Below are 15805 nucleotides of genomic sequence, written 5' to 3' on the forward strand. Positions count from 1 at the left end.
TGTCAGCATATTACAAACAGGATTTTTGTACTTCCCATAAAAGGTGAATCCATATTGAGGGAAACTGCTGTACCTTGGGGTATAGAGGATATACAGAGTTTATGTAGGGCACAACTACACTACAAGACTTGTCGGTCACAGACTCTTCCCTTTCTATGCTACTTTTTAGAAAGACTTCAGTTTTTTTATTTTAAAAACTTTATTTCAGATTTCACAAAAGTGAAAAAAAAAAGTAAATTCAAGAAAACCTAGGATATTCGCAGGTATGCTGATTAATACACTGCTACTGATTCCACTATATCAAAGAGCTGAGAAAATGAGTTACGTCAGATCCTTAGTAGAAAGAAAGGCAAATGGGATGAGGTGAACGGAATAGATGAAAACGGCAGTATAATCTCAGTGTTAGAATCAAGTATTTCGGCCAGAGGATCAGCAGACAATGTAATGGCTTTTAAAATATTACAGTTTCATTTAAAATATACTGAAAAAAGGCACTTGAGGGGATTATTATCTATAAATACATCAAGGGCCAAAACAGATAACAGTCATGTGCTCAGTTGACCATTAGGTCTATGCACAAGAAAGGGATCGCAGTGGGCTGATTGCAGAAGGAGGGATTTAAACCTTGGTTACTCTGCTGTTCATGACACTGATGCCAAAACGTAGCCAGCTGGTAGGAAAAGTAATCTAGTGCCAGGGCCTTGGCTTGTCAATGCTGAGCTCTGGGCAGAAGTATACGTTTCTTTGGGTGTCCATATGAAGTTTGTTTGCTGAAAAGTTGGTATCTGCCTTGTATGACATTAAATACTTGCACAAACACTGAAAACAGCCTGCTTTGTCCTGACTTGAATGCAACCCTGTTACTACAATATATATATATATATATATATATATATCTAATAAAACAAATGGGAGCGCTCAATAGTGCGTGTATCAGAATGGAATCCATCTTTATTCTTTAAAACCACTCGCAGTACAAGGTAGTGAATCACGTACCAATATCTGCGGTTCACACGACCGCGGCGTTTAACAGCCTGTATCTCAGACACGGCAGTCTGGTTGGAGCGGTTACACTCTTACCTACGTTCGACGCTAGGCCACCACCCTACGCGTTTCATCACTGAGACTTTGTCAGAGGTCTTCTTTATTTAAAAGAATAAAGATTGATTTCATTCTGATACACGCACTGTGGAGCGCTCTCATTTGTTTTATTGGATTCCCCATTGACTCACGAAGCCAGGTGTTTGTTGGGAGCAGCGATCACTGAACCATGGTCTCAAGTGCATTCGAACATATTACCTTCTCGGACTGATTGGTTCCGCTTGCGGGACAACGTTTTAAAAGCTAAGGACTTGCGCACGCTCTTTCTTTCTTCTTATAGATATCTCTATCTAGATAGAGATATCCCTATCTAGACAGAGAGATCTATCTATCTATCTATCTCCTATGGCAGTTAGTTCCAGCATCTGCCATAGGTGGTGCTGTTGAGCGATGTCATAATGTAAATAAGCTTCATTGGTCTCGAAGCTGTGTGTAGCTGTTGGCAGGCACTTTGGTGCAGTGCTAATGCCCGGGCCTTGGAAGCTAGGGACCGCAGGTTAAATACCAACCTGGATGCCGAACCCCCTTAAATAAGATCTACATTGTGTTGTGGGGATGGCCTGCAGACCTGTGGCTTCTCAGGCATGGTTTTTATTCCTAACATGTCGCAGCTTTAGTGATAATACGATGGAAAATAGAGAGATAAAATATTTCTGTGATTTTATTTGATTTTTTTTTTGTGTGTTAGGAATAAAATCCCTGCCTGAGAAGCCACAGGTCTGCAGTCCATCCCAAAACACATTGTAGATCTATCTCTGTATTTTTACATACAATTCATACAACCTGCATTAGATTTGCACTCTATAGTCATTGCTGCCCTGTCTATCTGGGTTTCGATTTGTGCCGGCACGGGAGCGCGCATCGGGATCGCAAGGTAAAAACCTGTGCAATCTGTATACGATCTGCATGCTATTTTGACTAGTCAAAATCTAATGTCAAATCTTACCGTGTGTACACAGCAATTGGCTCAGCACCTAAAGGCAGAGCAAGCAGAACAGGTTTTATGACACCTGGGAATCTGACAACGCTGCAATAATTCACCAGTTATCTGGAACTACAGTAGTACCATTACCCCAGCCCTAACTCAACAGCTGCCTTCCCACAGCACTGCCCTAACTGCCCCTACACCAATCGCTCCTTGCCTCACCCCTTAGCTCTAGCCCAAGTGATGCCTACCCCAATCTGTCCAAGTTGGTCTAGTGCTGTGTCGATATAAGAAGAGCTGCCTCCCATCCAGTCTGAGACATATCTCATGTGTAAGGACCAGGTATAGGCCTGAAAGTCCGGGATTTTTAAGCCTCCAGAACCTATGGGGTGCTGCATTTTGATGAGAGACATCCTAGGCCTTTTTCCTTTCCATAAGAATCTTGACATGAGGCTATTTAGGGTCTGTATGTCTTGTTTCAGAAGCGTACAGGGAATCATTTGTAAAATATAAAAGATTTTTGGGAAGATCACACTCTTTAATACAGCTGCTCTGCCCAGGAGAGAGATGGGTAATCTAGTCCAACATTCTAGTTGGGATTTTATTTTTGCTAAGAGCGGAGACATATTGGCTTTATATACAGATGGGTCTTTTCCCATCTTGGCAGGGGATGGCGCTGGCGTCGCCAGCCGCCATCCTCCGCCAGCGCCATGGCGATCGTGAGAAGGGGACGCGCGCGCACGAGAGGCGTGCGCGTCCCCTTCCGACGGCGCTTCCATGCGTTTCCCCAGGTCCCCGCCGCCTGCCCGCACCCCCCCTAACCCCCCCCTAACATTGTCCGTCTCCCTGAGGCGGAGACGGACAGGGTTTCCGTCACGCTAGCGACGGAGACTGAGACACGCGTGCGCGTGAGACGCACGCGCGTCTCAGTCTCCTCGCTGGCGTGGCTGCTGGCAGGTCGCCAGCGCGTACGTTCTGGCGACCTGCCAGCAAGGATGGGACCTGCCCCATCTGTACCTGTCTGGGATTAGGTGTAATCAGAACTCCCAAATACTTGATAGACGTATTTTGAACATGGAATTGTTGGATCGTAGGATGAGTGCTGATGTCTGGGGGTAATCGGGAGGATTTCTGTTTTACTGACATTAATTTTGTACCCTTAGAAGGTACTAAAGGAGTGTATGGTGTCCATGATGGTGGGCAGGGACTTAAGGGGGTTTGTGACAAACAGGATCCATGTCGTCAGCAAATAATGCAAGTTTCAGTTCAGCTGATTTGATCTGAATGCCAGAGAAATTTGGGTCTGCTCTGAGTGCAATTGCCAGGGGTTCCAGGGCGATAGCAAATAAGAGGGGAGATAGAGGGCACCCCTGCCTGGTGCCTCTCTGGATTTTAAATGGTGGTGATAGAAACCCATTGCAGGCTATTTGTGATGAGGGGTCAGTATATAGGGTTTGTATAAATTTAATGTAAGCTTGGGGGATGCCGAATTTGTTCATGGTGTGATATAGATGGGGCCATTGGACCAGATCGAAGGCCTTTTCAGCATCGATCGCTAAAAGTAGGGCTAGGGAATTTTGGGGTGAGTCTGAATGATAGGTTTGGGTGGCAGCTAGTATCTTCCTAACATTGCGGACTGAGTGTCTGCCCTTGATAAAGCCTGTTTGGTCATGTTGTATTATTGAAGGTAATATAGGGTTAAGTCTGTCTGCTAGTATTTTAGTCAGTATCTTGTAGTCATTGTTGACCTACCCTGTAAATCCGCTCTATAACAATGTCCTTGCACTCTGTCTGAATTCCTAGAAGTTGGGGGAGGGTCAGCGAGGCAAGGGAGGCCAGTGCAGGGCCCTTGAGGGTTTCTGGTAATCCCACTATTCTGACATTGTTACGTCTGGAACGATTTTCCGCGTCATCCAGACGATTCCATAATTGAAGGTTCTCCTTCTGGAGTCTTATTATATCCTTCTGCACAATATGCATATCATGACACAGGGCTCCTATCCTGTTCTCTGAGTCTGAGACTCTGGTATTAAGGTGCTGAATCTGCTGGGTTATTTCTTGTACTGCGCTGGCCAGGATGGAGGGCATAGTGGCTTTTATTGCTTCCACAATGTCACCGTATGTGGCAGGGGCATCAGCGTCTTTAAATACCTGTGAGGCTGAGAGGTCTCTCTGCTGCGCTGCTGCCTGCCTGGATGCTGGTGAGGGAGGCGCGGAGTCTGGGTCGGGCGCCATGTTGGATTCAGCGCGTCTCTTCTCCGGCCTCTGTTGCGGCTTGTGTGCGGCACCTGAAGCCATGGGATCGCCAGCTGTAGTATAGCGGGGGGTTCTGGAGTCCCGTGCGGGTGTTTGGAGACGTGTTGGCGGCTCCGTTTAGCAGGTGTGTGGTCCACGGCACGGAGCAGCTCTGCTCAGCATGTGAGCTGCATGAACCCGGAAGCGGAAGTGATCTTCAATATTTCAATGTTTATTTTGCTCTTACTACTGCATATAATGTGAAGCAACCACCGATATATACAGTAGGTGTTTAAAGCATTATATTGTAAAGAGACAATTTCATATCTTTTCTTACATTTTTAGATGTTTGTACTTGAAAAAAGGTTTCATTGATTAAGGTCTTTATAGGGTTTAAACGTCCTAGTATAGCGATTTCTTCAACCCAGTCTGCGTAAGCAAAATGACAACTCAGTCCAATTACTGTGCCCATAACAGAAGTTAAATGTACAACTTACCTACTCAACCTGGTATTAGAAGGGGTCTCTTGTATACTGTCAGCGTCGTCATCAACAGCAGTTTTAGCTTTCTTATTGACTACAATTGAAACTTCATCCTCTGATTATCCACCGCAAAATATAAAAGGGACATTATATACTTACTAATAGTGAACAATACTGTACTGCCTAACATAAATCACAACAATGACATTAAAGGTTTAACCACTTAGGCAAGTGGAACGCTTTTATCGTTTGCACACGGATTCAGATGTTAGGTGCGAGTTAAATTCTATGTACATAAAGCACTAATACACCAAAAGTTATAGAATTCAATAGACAAAAAGTTGTGAAGTTTGCGAATGAAGGCTGAGCTTTGTATCGGTCATATGACACTAGGACATTCAGCGATAGGAAGATGGTATGGAGACGGCCTGCTAAGATCCAGTCATATCAGTGTCCTATCATATGGTCTATGTGTGCCAGGTAAAAGCTCAAGTGCATCCAATCATCTATTAACATAATCTTTTATAAATAATACATATATATCAAAGGCTAACCATGAGGTTACTGAGGGATTAAGGAAGGAAAAGGAACCAACCTAGGTTGGTATGGAGCGCTTACCAGGGGTGGTTTTAATCAAATAGCTGCTGCTTAAGGGAGTAGTCAGCTCCCAAATGGAAAAGGGCAAATAAATAAAAAGTATAGCAGCGCTAATTTTACAATGTAGAAAAATTTATTACACAATAAAAACAGGAATAAAATACATTAAATGAACCAATTGATAAGAAACAATGACAGGGTAAGTATTGTGACTGGACCCAGTTATATTCACCAATGCTGGATGATGTTAAAACCTGCTCTGATCCAAAGAAATTGGAGAGGGGAGTCCTTTACGGCCACTTGAATGGTATCCTGAAGCGGAGATGTTAAAGGGGACTACAACCGATGGCAAGAGTGGAATTAGCCTGATCGGGAGTCCCGCTGATGTGAAAAGTCAGGTGTCCAATCAAGGAATGTTGGCTTTAGACTCTCGTGAAGGTCGGCTGTTGATCAGAAGTTTTTTAGCAGGTGGAGCAGTCCTTAGTGCAGAAGGAAATTTTTGGAGGTGAAGTGGGTCCAGGCAGGGTGTGTCACCAACGCGTTTCGCAGTTCTCAGACTGCTTTGTCAAGGTGTCTGTTTGGGTCCATGGGAGCCATTTTTATACCTGACTTCCCATGTGTTCATTTGCATACCATATTGGTTCAATAGTACAAAAATAAATAAAAACACTAAAAAGAGCTTACTCGGAGACAAAGAACATTAAGCATAATATACATTGGTAATAGGATAATTTCTTTGATTCAGGGATAAGACAGAAAACGTATTGACATAACAAATTGTGCATAAAGCACTTCCGGGTTATAGTTCATTCATTAGTAACATAGTGACTTCCGGTTTTGTTCGTTTCTAGAGACTTATTATAAAGATCTGCAGTGGTAGTGTGGCGTATATTGCATTTATTAGAAGTATAACTAGTATATATAATAATCCAGCTATGAGTATTACCAATGTATATTATGCTTAATGTTCTTTGTCTCCGAGTAAGCTCTTTTTAGTGTTTTTATTTATTTTTGTACTATTGAACCAATATGGTATGCAAATGAACACATGGGAAGTCAGGTATAAAAATGGCTCCCATGGACCCAAACAGACACCTTGACAAAGCAGTCTGAGAACTGCGAAACGCGTTGGTGACACACCCTGCCTGGACCCACTTCACCTCCAAAAATTTCCTTCTGCACTAAGGACTGCTCCACCTGCTAAAAAACTTCTGATCAACAGCCGACCTTCACGAGAGTCTAAAGCCAACATTCCTTGATTGGACACCTGACTTTTCACATCAGCGGGACTCCCGATCAGGCTAATTCCACTCTTGCCATCGGTTGTAGTCCCCTTTAACATCTCCGCTTCAGGATACCATTCAAGTGGCCGTAAAGGACTCCCCTCTCCAATTTCTTTGGATCAGAGCAGGTTTTAACATCATCCAGCATTGGTGAATATAACTGGGTCCAGTCACAATACTTACCCTGTCATTGTTTCTTATCAATTGGTTCATTTAATGTATTTTATTCCTGTTTTTATTGTGTAATAAATTTTTCTACATTGTAAAATTAGCGCTGCTATACTTTTTATTTATTTACTGAGGGATTAAGGTGTCTGCAATTTATGAGCTAATTTCCAAGCGGCATATAAGCTCCTCCCCTAAAACCACCTTCCGCAGTTTGAAAGCATCAAAGGTAGCTGAATTTACAGCGACTAGAATCCTTCTCATACAGGTTAAACCCTTATCCATAGATTCCAGGACGCAACATTATTATTATTTTTTTTGGGGGGGGGGAGGGGGCCCTTCCACTACTGGGGGCATGATTTGTAACTGCCGCTACTGGGGGCATGGTATGTAACTGCCGCTACTGGGGGCATGGTATGTAACTGGCACTACTGGGGACATGGTATGTAACCGGCGCCCTGTTGCAATTTAGAACATACAGACACACGAACAGACCGGAACTCCACAGACTCCTTTCAGGATTTTCAGAAATAACGACACATGCTGCTGGCTACACTTTTTGCAACATTTCAGGCCTTTAATCGCCAGTCGATACATAGATATATAATTCTGCTCTAATGTTCAATATTTCAACAGCATATTAGCACTGGTCTTTATTGCTATAAAGGGATTTTTGTAAGAACTTACCGTTCGAATCCCTTTCTCTGATATGGTCCTGGTGACACAGCTCAACACTGGGATGTAGGAGGGTCCGAAGGAGCCAGGCACCTATCCTAAAGCTTTTAGAGGGTAGGCTCCTCCCCTACTGCATCCCGGACTCTTCAGTTCAATCTTTCAAAGCCACTGGAATACATTAACTCAGTACAAACGCCTGCACATATTATATGCACATTTTTCAACAATAACTGTTTCTTTAACCATTTTAACATGAACATCATGAAACTTCTGGCATACTTACTGAGCGTAAGGGAGGGATCGCTGTGTCACCAGGACCATATCAGAGAAAGGGATTCGAACGGTAAGTTCTTCCAAAAATCCCTTTTTCTCGTTCAATGGTCCTGGTGACACAGCTCAACACTGGGATGTTCCAGAGCCGGTACGCTCAGGTCTGCAGCTCTCAGCACTGCTCGCCCGAATGATGCGTCCTCCGACGCAAACTCATGGAATCTATAGAATTTGGCAAAGGTATGAACAGATGACCAAGTGGCAGCCCTGCAAACCTGCTCAGCTGTTGCCCCATGTCGAACCGCCCAAGAGGAGGCAACTGACCTGGTGGTATGCGCATTTATTCTGGCCGGTACAGGCCTTCCCACTTTGGTGTATGCAAAAGCTATCACAGAACGCAACCACCTAGCAATAGTCTGCTTAGATGCAGGCCAACCAATTTTGTGTATGTCATACAACACCAACAAGGTGTCAGTCTTTCTGACACTCTTTACTCTGTCCACATAAATGCGTAAAGCACGCACAACATCCAAACTCTTCAGCTTGTCACTTTTCTTAGAACCCTCTGGGGGTTGAAACACAGGTAGAATTATCTCCTGATTTAAATGGAAGGCAAAGACTACCTTCGGCAAAAACTGAGGCACTGTCCGAAGAACTGCCCTGTCGTCATGAAAAATTAAGAAAGGAGATTTGCATGACAAAGCTCCTAACTCTGACACCCTCTTAGCTGATGCCACTGCCAACAAGAACACCAGCTTCCATGTGAGAAACTTAAGGTCCGCCGACCTCAAAGGTTCAAAGGGTGCCTTCTGAAGGCATTCCAAGACCAGTGACAAATCCCAAGGCGCCACTGGTTGTTTGTATGGAGGTTTCAACCTAGATACCCCCTGTAAAAAAGTCTGAATTTCCGGTAAAATGGCTATCCTCTTCTGGAAATAGATGGACAAGGCCGAGATCTGTACCTTCAATGACTGAAGGCTTAGGCCCGATGAGAAACCATCTTGTAAAAATTCCATCATTTTAGATAACTTAAAACGAGATGTGTGTGACTTCCGTCTCTCGCACCATCGAATGTAAGTTTTCCAGACTCTATAATAATTTGCCGAATATACAGATTTCCTGGCTTTAATCATAGTGTGAACCACTGCGTCAGAAAAACCTTTACTTTTCAAAATGGCGGTCTCAATAGCCAGGCCGTCAAAATTAATTGAGCTGAATCCAGGTGAATGAATGGGCCTTGTCTTAGAAGGTCTGGCCTCAGAGGTAGACGCCACGAGTCCACAGACAACCTCTGAAGCCTCGAGTACCAGGACCTCCTTGGCCAATCTGGGGCCACTAAGATCACCGGAACCGCCTGCGCCTGTATTTTCTTTAAAAGTCTCGCCAGCATTGGTACTGGTGGAAAGGCATAAAGGAGATTCCCTTCCCAGGGGATAGTCATGGCATCCACCGCCTCCGCTAGTGGGTCCCTTGTTCTGGCATAGAACCTGGGCACTTGGTGGTTGAACCTGGATGCCATCAGGTCCACATCCGGAGTTCCCCACTTCAAGGTGAGCTCCATTCCCCTTCCTTGAGCTCTTCCCTGCTCAGGAAGTCGGCCTCTATATTCTCCACTCCTGGTATGAATATAGCTGATACAGCTGGAACATTCTGGACACCTCCCACAGGAAGATTCTGGACACCTCCCACATGGCTAATTTGCTGCGTGTACCTCCCTGGTGATTCAGATACGCCACAGCTGTGGCATTGTCGGTCTGAATCCTTAAAGGGAGGTTCTGTAACCTGTCTCCAGCCAAGGAAATCACTTTCCAGACAGTCCTCAGCTCCAAGATGTTGATCGGTAGAGCCGACTCCTCTGTAGTCCACAAGCCCTGCAGCCTGAAGTCCAAGACTACTGCCCCCCAGCCCCTGAGGCTGGCGTCAGTAGTAACTACTAGCCAGTTCCAGGTCTGCAATGACCAACCCCATTGGAGGGAGTTCACTTCTGTCCACCATTTCAAGGAGTCTCGAGTGTCCGAAGACAGCACTATCAGCTCTGACTTCATGGTCTGTGTGTTTCCCGACCAAGCCGTCAAGATGTTCCATTGGAACACCCGAGAGTGGAACCTGGAAAATTGCAGCGTCTCGAATGACGCCACCATTTTCCCCAGCAGCTTGAGGCACCTCCATACTGAAATGCTCCGAGCGCTGAGAATCTCCTGGACTAAGGCGACCAGATCCCTGGCCTTTGCCTCCGGGAGAAATACCCGATGGAGATGGGTATCCAGAATAACTCCCAAGAATTGGAGCCTCTGTGATGGTACCAACTGAGATTTTTGCAAGTTTAAAATCCAGCCGTGAGCCTGCAAAAAACTGATGGCTTCTGCCAAATGACTCTGAAGCATGGCTGCTGACTCTGCTTTGAACAGCAGGTCGTCCAAATAAGGTATCACTGTGATTCCCCTGAGCCTCAGCACAGCCGCCATCACTGACATTATTTTTGTGAATACCCTTGGCGCGGTGGCCAGACCAAAGGGCAACGCTTGGAACTGTAAATGCAGGTCTCCTATTGCAAACCACAACAAGGCCTGATGTTCTGGGTGTATAGGAACATGCAGATATGCATCCTGGACATCCATGGACGCCAAAAATTCTCCCTGGTCTAGGCTCAGGAGCACTGACCGTAGAGACTCCATTTTGAAATGGTCTACCCATAAATGGACATTTAGAGACTTCAAATTTAGTATTGGTCTGAAAGACCCGTCTGGTTTGGGCACCAGAAACAGAGTGGAATAAAAGCCTTTCTTCCACTCTGCCCTGGGAACCAGAGTAACCACCCCCTTCTCTAACAGAGAGTGAGCTGCTCTCACAAGGGCTGTATGAAGCCGAGCTTCCTTTGGTAAAGATGTGGGGATAAATCTTTTCGGAGGCAGACCTCTGAAAGGAATTTTGTAGCCCTGGGCTATAATGTCTAACACCCAGGCATCATGGTCTAGAGAAGCCCATGCATCCCTGAAATGTGAGAGACGCCCCCCCACCTTTATCACTGCCGGGCAAATCCCCTGACAGTCATGCGGAGGGTTTGTCCTCTCCTTTGGTGGCAGGCTTCTTGTGAAAGGAGCCAAACTTGGACTTCGGGGCCTTGCCCCTAGATGACTGAAACTTTCCCCTAAAGGACTGTCCTCGAAAGGACGCACCACCTCTAGGGGAGGGCCGAAAGGACGGCCTAAAGGCAGAAAATCTGGATGGCTGCTTAGCTGTGGGGGCCGGCAGAAATGTACTTTTGCCGCCCGTGGCTTGTTTAATGATTTCCTCTAATTCTGATCCAAATAGTAACTTCCCCTTGAAAGCTAAAGTTTCTAGGGCCTTCTTAGACTCATTGTCTGCCTCCCAGGCCTTAAGCCAGAGCACTCTCCTGGCATTAATAGACACTGTGGACACTCTGGTTGCCATTTTGAGTGCTTCCTCCTCTGCTTCCAACACATACTCCGCAGCCGCCTTAAGCTTTTCCGCGAGCAGCAATACACCAGGGTCAGCTTGTAGCATGGTGCACAACTCATTAGCCCACTCAATCATGGCCTTAGAGACCCAGGCTGAAGCAATAAGAGGACGTAGGGTGAATCCCACCCCCTCAAATATAGCCTTGAGGTTACCCTCCAGCTTTTTGTCCACCGGATCTTTGAAAGCTGCACCGCCTTGAACTGGTAATACAGTAGCCTTAGACAAACGTGCCACAGATGCATCCACAACTGGCACTTTTTCCCAGAGCTCCGCATGAGACTCTGGCATGGGGTACAGACTGAGGAATCTCTTAGGCATCTGCAGCCTCTTATCAGGGGTTTTCCAAGCCCCCTCCAACAATTCCTGTAAACCTTTATCCGAAGGAAAAGTAACAGCCTCCTTCCGCTGTCGCTTAAAAACACCTTTAACAGGAGTCTTATCCTCCACTGAAAGTTTCAAAGCCTGTTTCACAGCTACAATAAGATCCTCTACCCCTGCAGAAGAGGTATCTTCCAAATCATCACCCTGATCCCAGGGGATGTCAGTATACGCTCCCTCCTCCTCATCTACCAATGTAGGCATAGCATAAGACCTTTTAGGGGTCCCTGCAACATCAACATCAATCTTGTCTAGTATCTCACTAAACCTGTTGATCCCCCTTGCAGTATCCTGCATCACCTGAATAAAGGCAGGATCTGCCTGGGTAAGAGGCAAGGAGCCAGAGGACTGCTGAGATGATGGCATAGGTCTCTGAGATTCTACCAAGACATCACTCTGTCTGTCCAGTAACTGCACCAAAGCGTTCACTGACCTGCCCAGGGCACTGGCCCACGCAGGTTCAATCTGCTCTGCCCTCTGAGGTTCACTCCCCATGGGTCTCACAGCAGCGCAAGTATTACATAAGCCCCCCTTGGCCATCTGCTCAGGGACAAATTTTTGTGTACACACATTACAAGCGCTCAGTGCAATAAGGGCTCCCTCCCCCAAAACCACAGCATGTTGCTCAGACATGATGAAAAGTGAACTACACAGTGCATACAATGTACAAGCGATTATACAGTTTCAATGCACTCAGTCACTTATCTGTCTGTCGGTTTCAGATGCGGGGAAACGATGCCCAGGAAATCTAAACACTCTGCCAGGATCTGTAAGCCAGCTCAGCTCCGCTGCAAGCGTTCTGAAAGGCTCCAAACACAGAGTAAGGGAAGAGACCAAAGTCCCTGCTGCTGCGGGGTCCGTGACTTTTGGCGCCAACCACCCCCAGTCAGCCGCTCCCTTGGTAGGATTTCCTAGTTCCAGTATCTCCCCCTCGACTGGGGACCACTTGGAACATGCCTGTAACACTGCTGTCCTCTCATATAGGAGCTCAGTGTGTAAGCTCCGCAGAAAATGGCCGCCGCCATCACGGAGCGCCTGTCCCCCATGATCCCCACCTAAACGTGAAGCCGGTTTCAGGACACTCCGGAGCCCAGGCAGCTTCTTAAAAGAAGCTGTAAGCGCTGCACAGGGAGGCCAGACAGCGTCTCCCTTGTGCACAGTGAGCTGACAGGACGCGCTTCTGTCAGCTCCTGCTGCGCTAGCAGTGTGAGGATTCACTATGAGAATCCTCACACTGTGCCTACCTAGCTAGAATATAATTAATAAAATAATAAAAATCCCCTAACTACTCTAATTCTTCAGCTGCTCCTGCAGCCCTTTAGAATAGCACCCACTCCAGTGGGCACCTAACACGAACTGAAGAGTCAGGGATGCAGTAGGGGAGGAGCCTACCCTCTAAAAGCTTTAGGATAGGTGCCTGGCTCCTTCGGACCCTCCTACATCCCAGTGTTGAGCTGTGTCACCAGGACCATTGAAAGAGAAATTGCTTTTTCCCTTTAGTGGATTTTATCTGAGTGGTCCACATATGGATTTCAGCAGCTTAAAACATTAATACATTTTAATGTTAATGTTTATAGAGATAATTATAGTTAATTTTTTCACAAAAAAAAAAAGAATTTCCGCGCCGGATTGCGTTTTTTTTTAGTTTCTGACTTGAAGATGAAAACGTACCATTCTGTATAATTCTTTTCAACAAGGTGCGTGGTGTGATCGTATCTAAATCTTCCAGAATTGGGGCAGCGGCCTTCTTTCCAGAGTTTTGCTTAATTCTTGGTTTGATTTCAACCTTTCTTTTAATAGCTGATGCTTTTTGTGTCTGAAACATAAGATATGTCTTTCTAAATGTGGAAAACATAGACCAGATAACAAAAATACAGGTCACGGTTATTATTTACCGATTTCCCAAGAGAACGCCTCAGGCGGCCTTTCATTTTACTGCGCAAGTTCATAGATGGAGACGATGAAGTTCTATCAAGATATGCTGATGTAGACGGTCTTCCATAGTCGGATCTATTGAGAAGAAAAGGAGATGCCACAGTCACTTTAATGGTGAAAGCAAATATTAAAATAATTGATTTTTAAGTAGAACCACAGTAGAAGATGGGAAGCATCAGATTAAATTGAAAATAATGAAAAAAACGTATTGCATGAGTAATTTCCTCATGCAACTATATGTGTTTGCACTGCAAGAGTTTTCCCCATGGTAACATATTTTAAGCATACCAAAGGGTAGCCTAGGCCTGGCCAACCAGCTGTTGTGAAACTATACATCCTATAGCATGCCTTTCCGCAGTTTTAGCATTTCTCTAATAGCAAACCGGTGGTAATGCATGCTGGGATGTGTAGTTTCACAGGCTAGCCGAAATAAAAAAGGACTTTGCTATTCAATTGCATCTGTTTTCTTAAGATTTTTTTTAAACAGGTTTAGTCAATTCAAATTCACTTTTTAAAAACTAAACTGCATCGGGAAACAGGACTAAAAAAAAATGAAGTCAAAAGCGCCAGCAGTTTCGACTGTCAAAGAACACGTGGATCACCAATCTGCGTATTTTTCAACATCCAAAAAATTGTCCAAGTAATTATTACCAGTTATTTATACAGCACACCCATATTCCGCAGCGCTTCACATAACATAGTTCCCCATTCACATCAGTCCCTGCCCCGTGGAGCTTACAATCTATATTACCTACCACATGAAGCATCAACGTTTCAAGGCTGTGAAACCCAGTTCGTCAGGATGGCGGCATAAAAGTGCAAGTGCACTTATACATTGTCTAATGCATGGGTCATCAACCTGTGGCCCTCCAGATGTTGTGAAACTACATGTTCCAACGTGCATTGCCACATTTTTCCCTATAAAAGCATGCCAAAACTGTCAGGGCATGCTGGGACATGTAGTTCCACAACATCTGGATGTCTAATGTGTACAGAGCTTTTGTTACGGGTTTGCCTGCCTAAATAGGTGAACTGCAAGACAAGAGTTATACTTGCTGAAGAGGAACAGACCACGGATGCAGGATGGATGTGGCCGTACAGAGGTACTGCAGGCTGGAACAAAATAGCAGCACCTCTGGCAGCCCAGAGGTACTGCAGGCCAGACAAACTAAGTGACAGTCCTACTACACAAAAAGAACACAGTAAGTATATGCTTCAAGTCCAAATTAAAGTAATAAAATATAACTTTTAATAATTTTTAATAATTAATAGTCCTGACTGCTTTAACGTATAAAAATAGATACGAATAACCAAAATCAAAACACTTTTATGCCACCATCATGACGAAACGGCTTTCACAGCCATGAAACATTGATGCTCTCCGCAATCGTTTACAATCACAAAGCACATTACTGGAAAATCTGTGGAGTGCCACCTGGTTTGTTCACCTAACAATTTGTAGGATGGCACCCTAGTAAATGCCATTGCCCACCCAGAGTGCCAAGCTTTTCATTTGGATATATAGAAATTAATCAATTTACCTTTGTTTAGAAGTGTGCTTGATTGCTGGGAGTACTGGCTCGGTGGCCAAGATCCCCTTAAGCAAAGAGCGTGTAGTAAGGTTTTCTTGCGACGTATCCTCCATTTTCCTGACGTAAAAAAAAATATTAAAATGACGTTACAGCAAAAAGATCACACAATTTTCTTGCAATATATGTATTTTGCATAATGTATTATATGCGAAGAATACAAAACCTCTTTGAGAACAAACATTTTTTGGGCCAGTGAAAGGCAATTGTCATTACTTAAAATCAAAGTATGGCTCCAACCCAGAACACCGTTTTCCTTACCCAGAAAGTGGTCATCATAGCAGCAAGTAAATGCATATCAAACACAGCAACCATCCCATAACAAGAGCACTCTCTATGAGCTCAACTACCAAACAGGAACCTGTGTGGGGTTTGCATGTTCTCAATGTTTGTTTGGTCTGTTCTACGAACAGTAATTGTTTGAATAATAAAAAAAAAGCCCATTTCTGTCCCGCTGTGTATCTGAACTGCGCCCTGCTGCTGCTGCCTCATCCTACCTACACCCACAGGGGGATTAGCAGGGCTCATGCTGCGGAGTGCTAATTACCCTCCTCGGGTACAAGAGTTTGGAAACAGTCAGCCACGCTCGTCGGGAACTTGAGGCTCAGTTGTTCATCACCTGCTGCCCCTGAGAGGGATATTTACCTGGCCGGTTCCTGCCGGGACTCTTCTCCAGCGCATGTGCTGCCG

General features: G+C 45.1%; 1 protein-coding gene across 3 annotated transcripts in view; it reads right to left on the bottom strand.

Annotated features, from left to right (window-relative positions):
* CENPT (centromere protein T) overlaps positions 1-15805 on the bottom strand; it is a 47917-nt gene that overhangs the window by 28969 nt on the left and 3143 nt on the right. For all 3 annotated transcript variants that reach the window (XM_083164759.1, XM_083164760.1, XM_083164761.1), the window contains exons 2-5: positions 15068-15175; positions 13487-13601; positions 13263-13407; positions 4759-4858 (exon numbers count right to left, since the gene is read on the bottom strand). In XM_083164759.1, coding sequence (XP_083020885.1) covers positions 4759-4858; positions 13263-13407; positions 13487-13601; positions 15068-15175 — 468 coding nt within the window. The remainder of the gene's footprint in view (positions 1-4758; positions 4859-13262; positions 13408-13486; positions 13602-15067; positions 15176-15805) is intronic.

Source organism: Crinia signifera, chromosome 11, assembly GCF_055691185.1.
Source record: "Crinia signifera chromosome 11, ASM5569118v1, whole genome shotgun sequence".
Taxonomy (NCBI): Eukaryota; Metazoa; Chordata; class Amphibia; order Anura; family Myobatrachidae; genus Crinia; species Crinia signifera.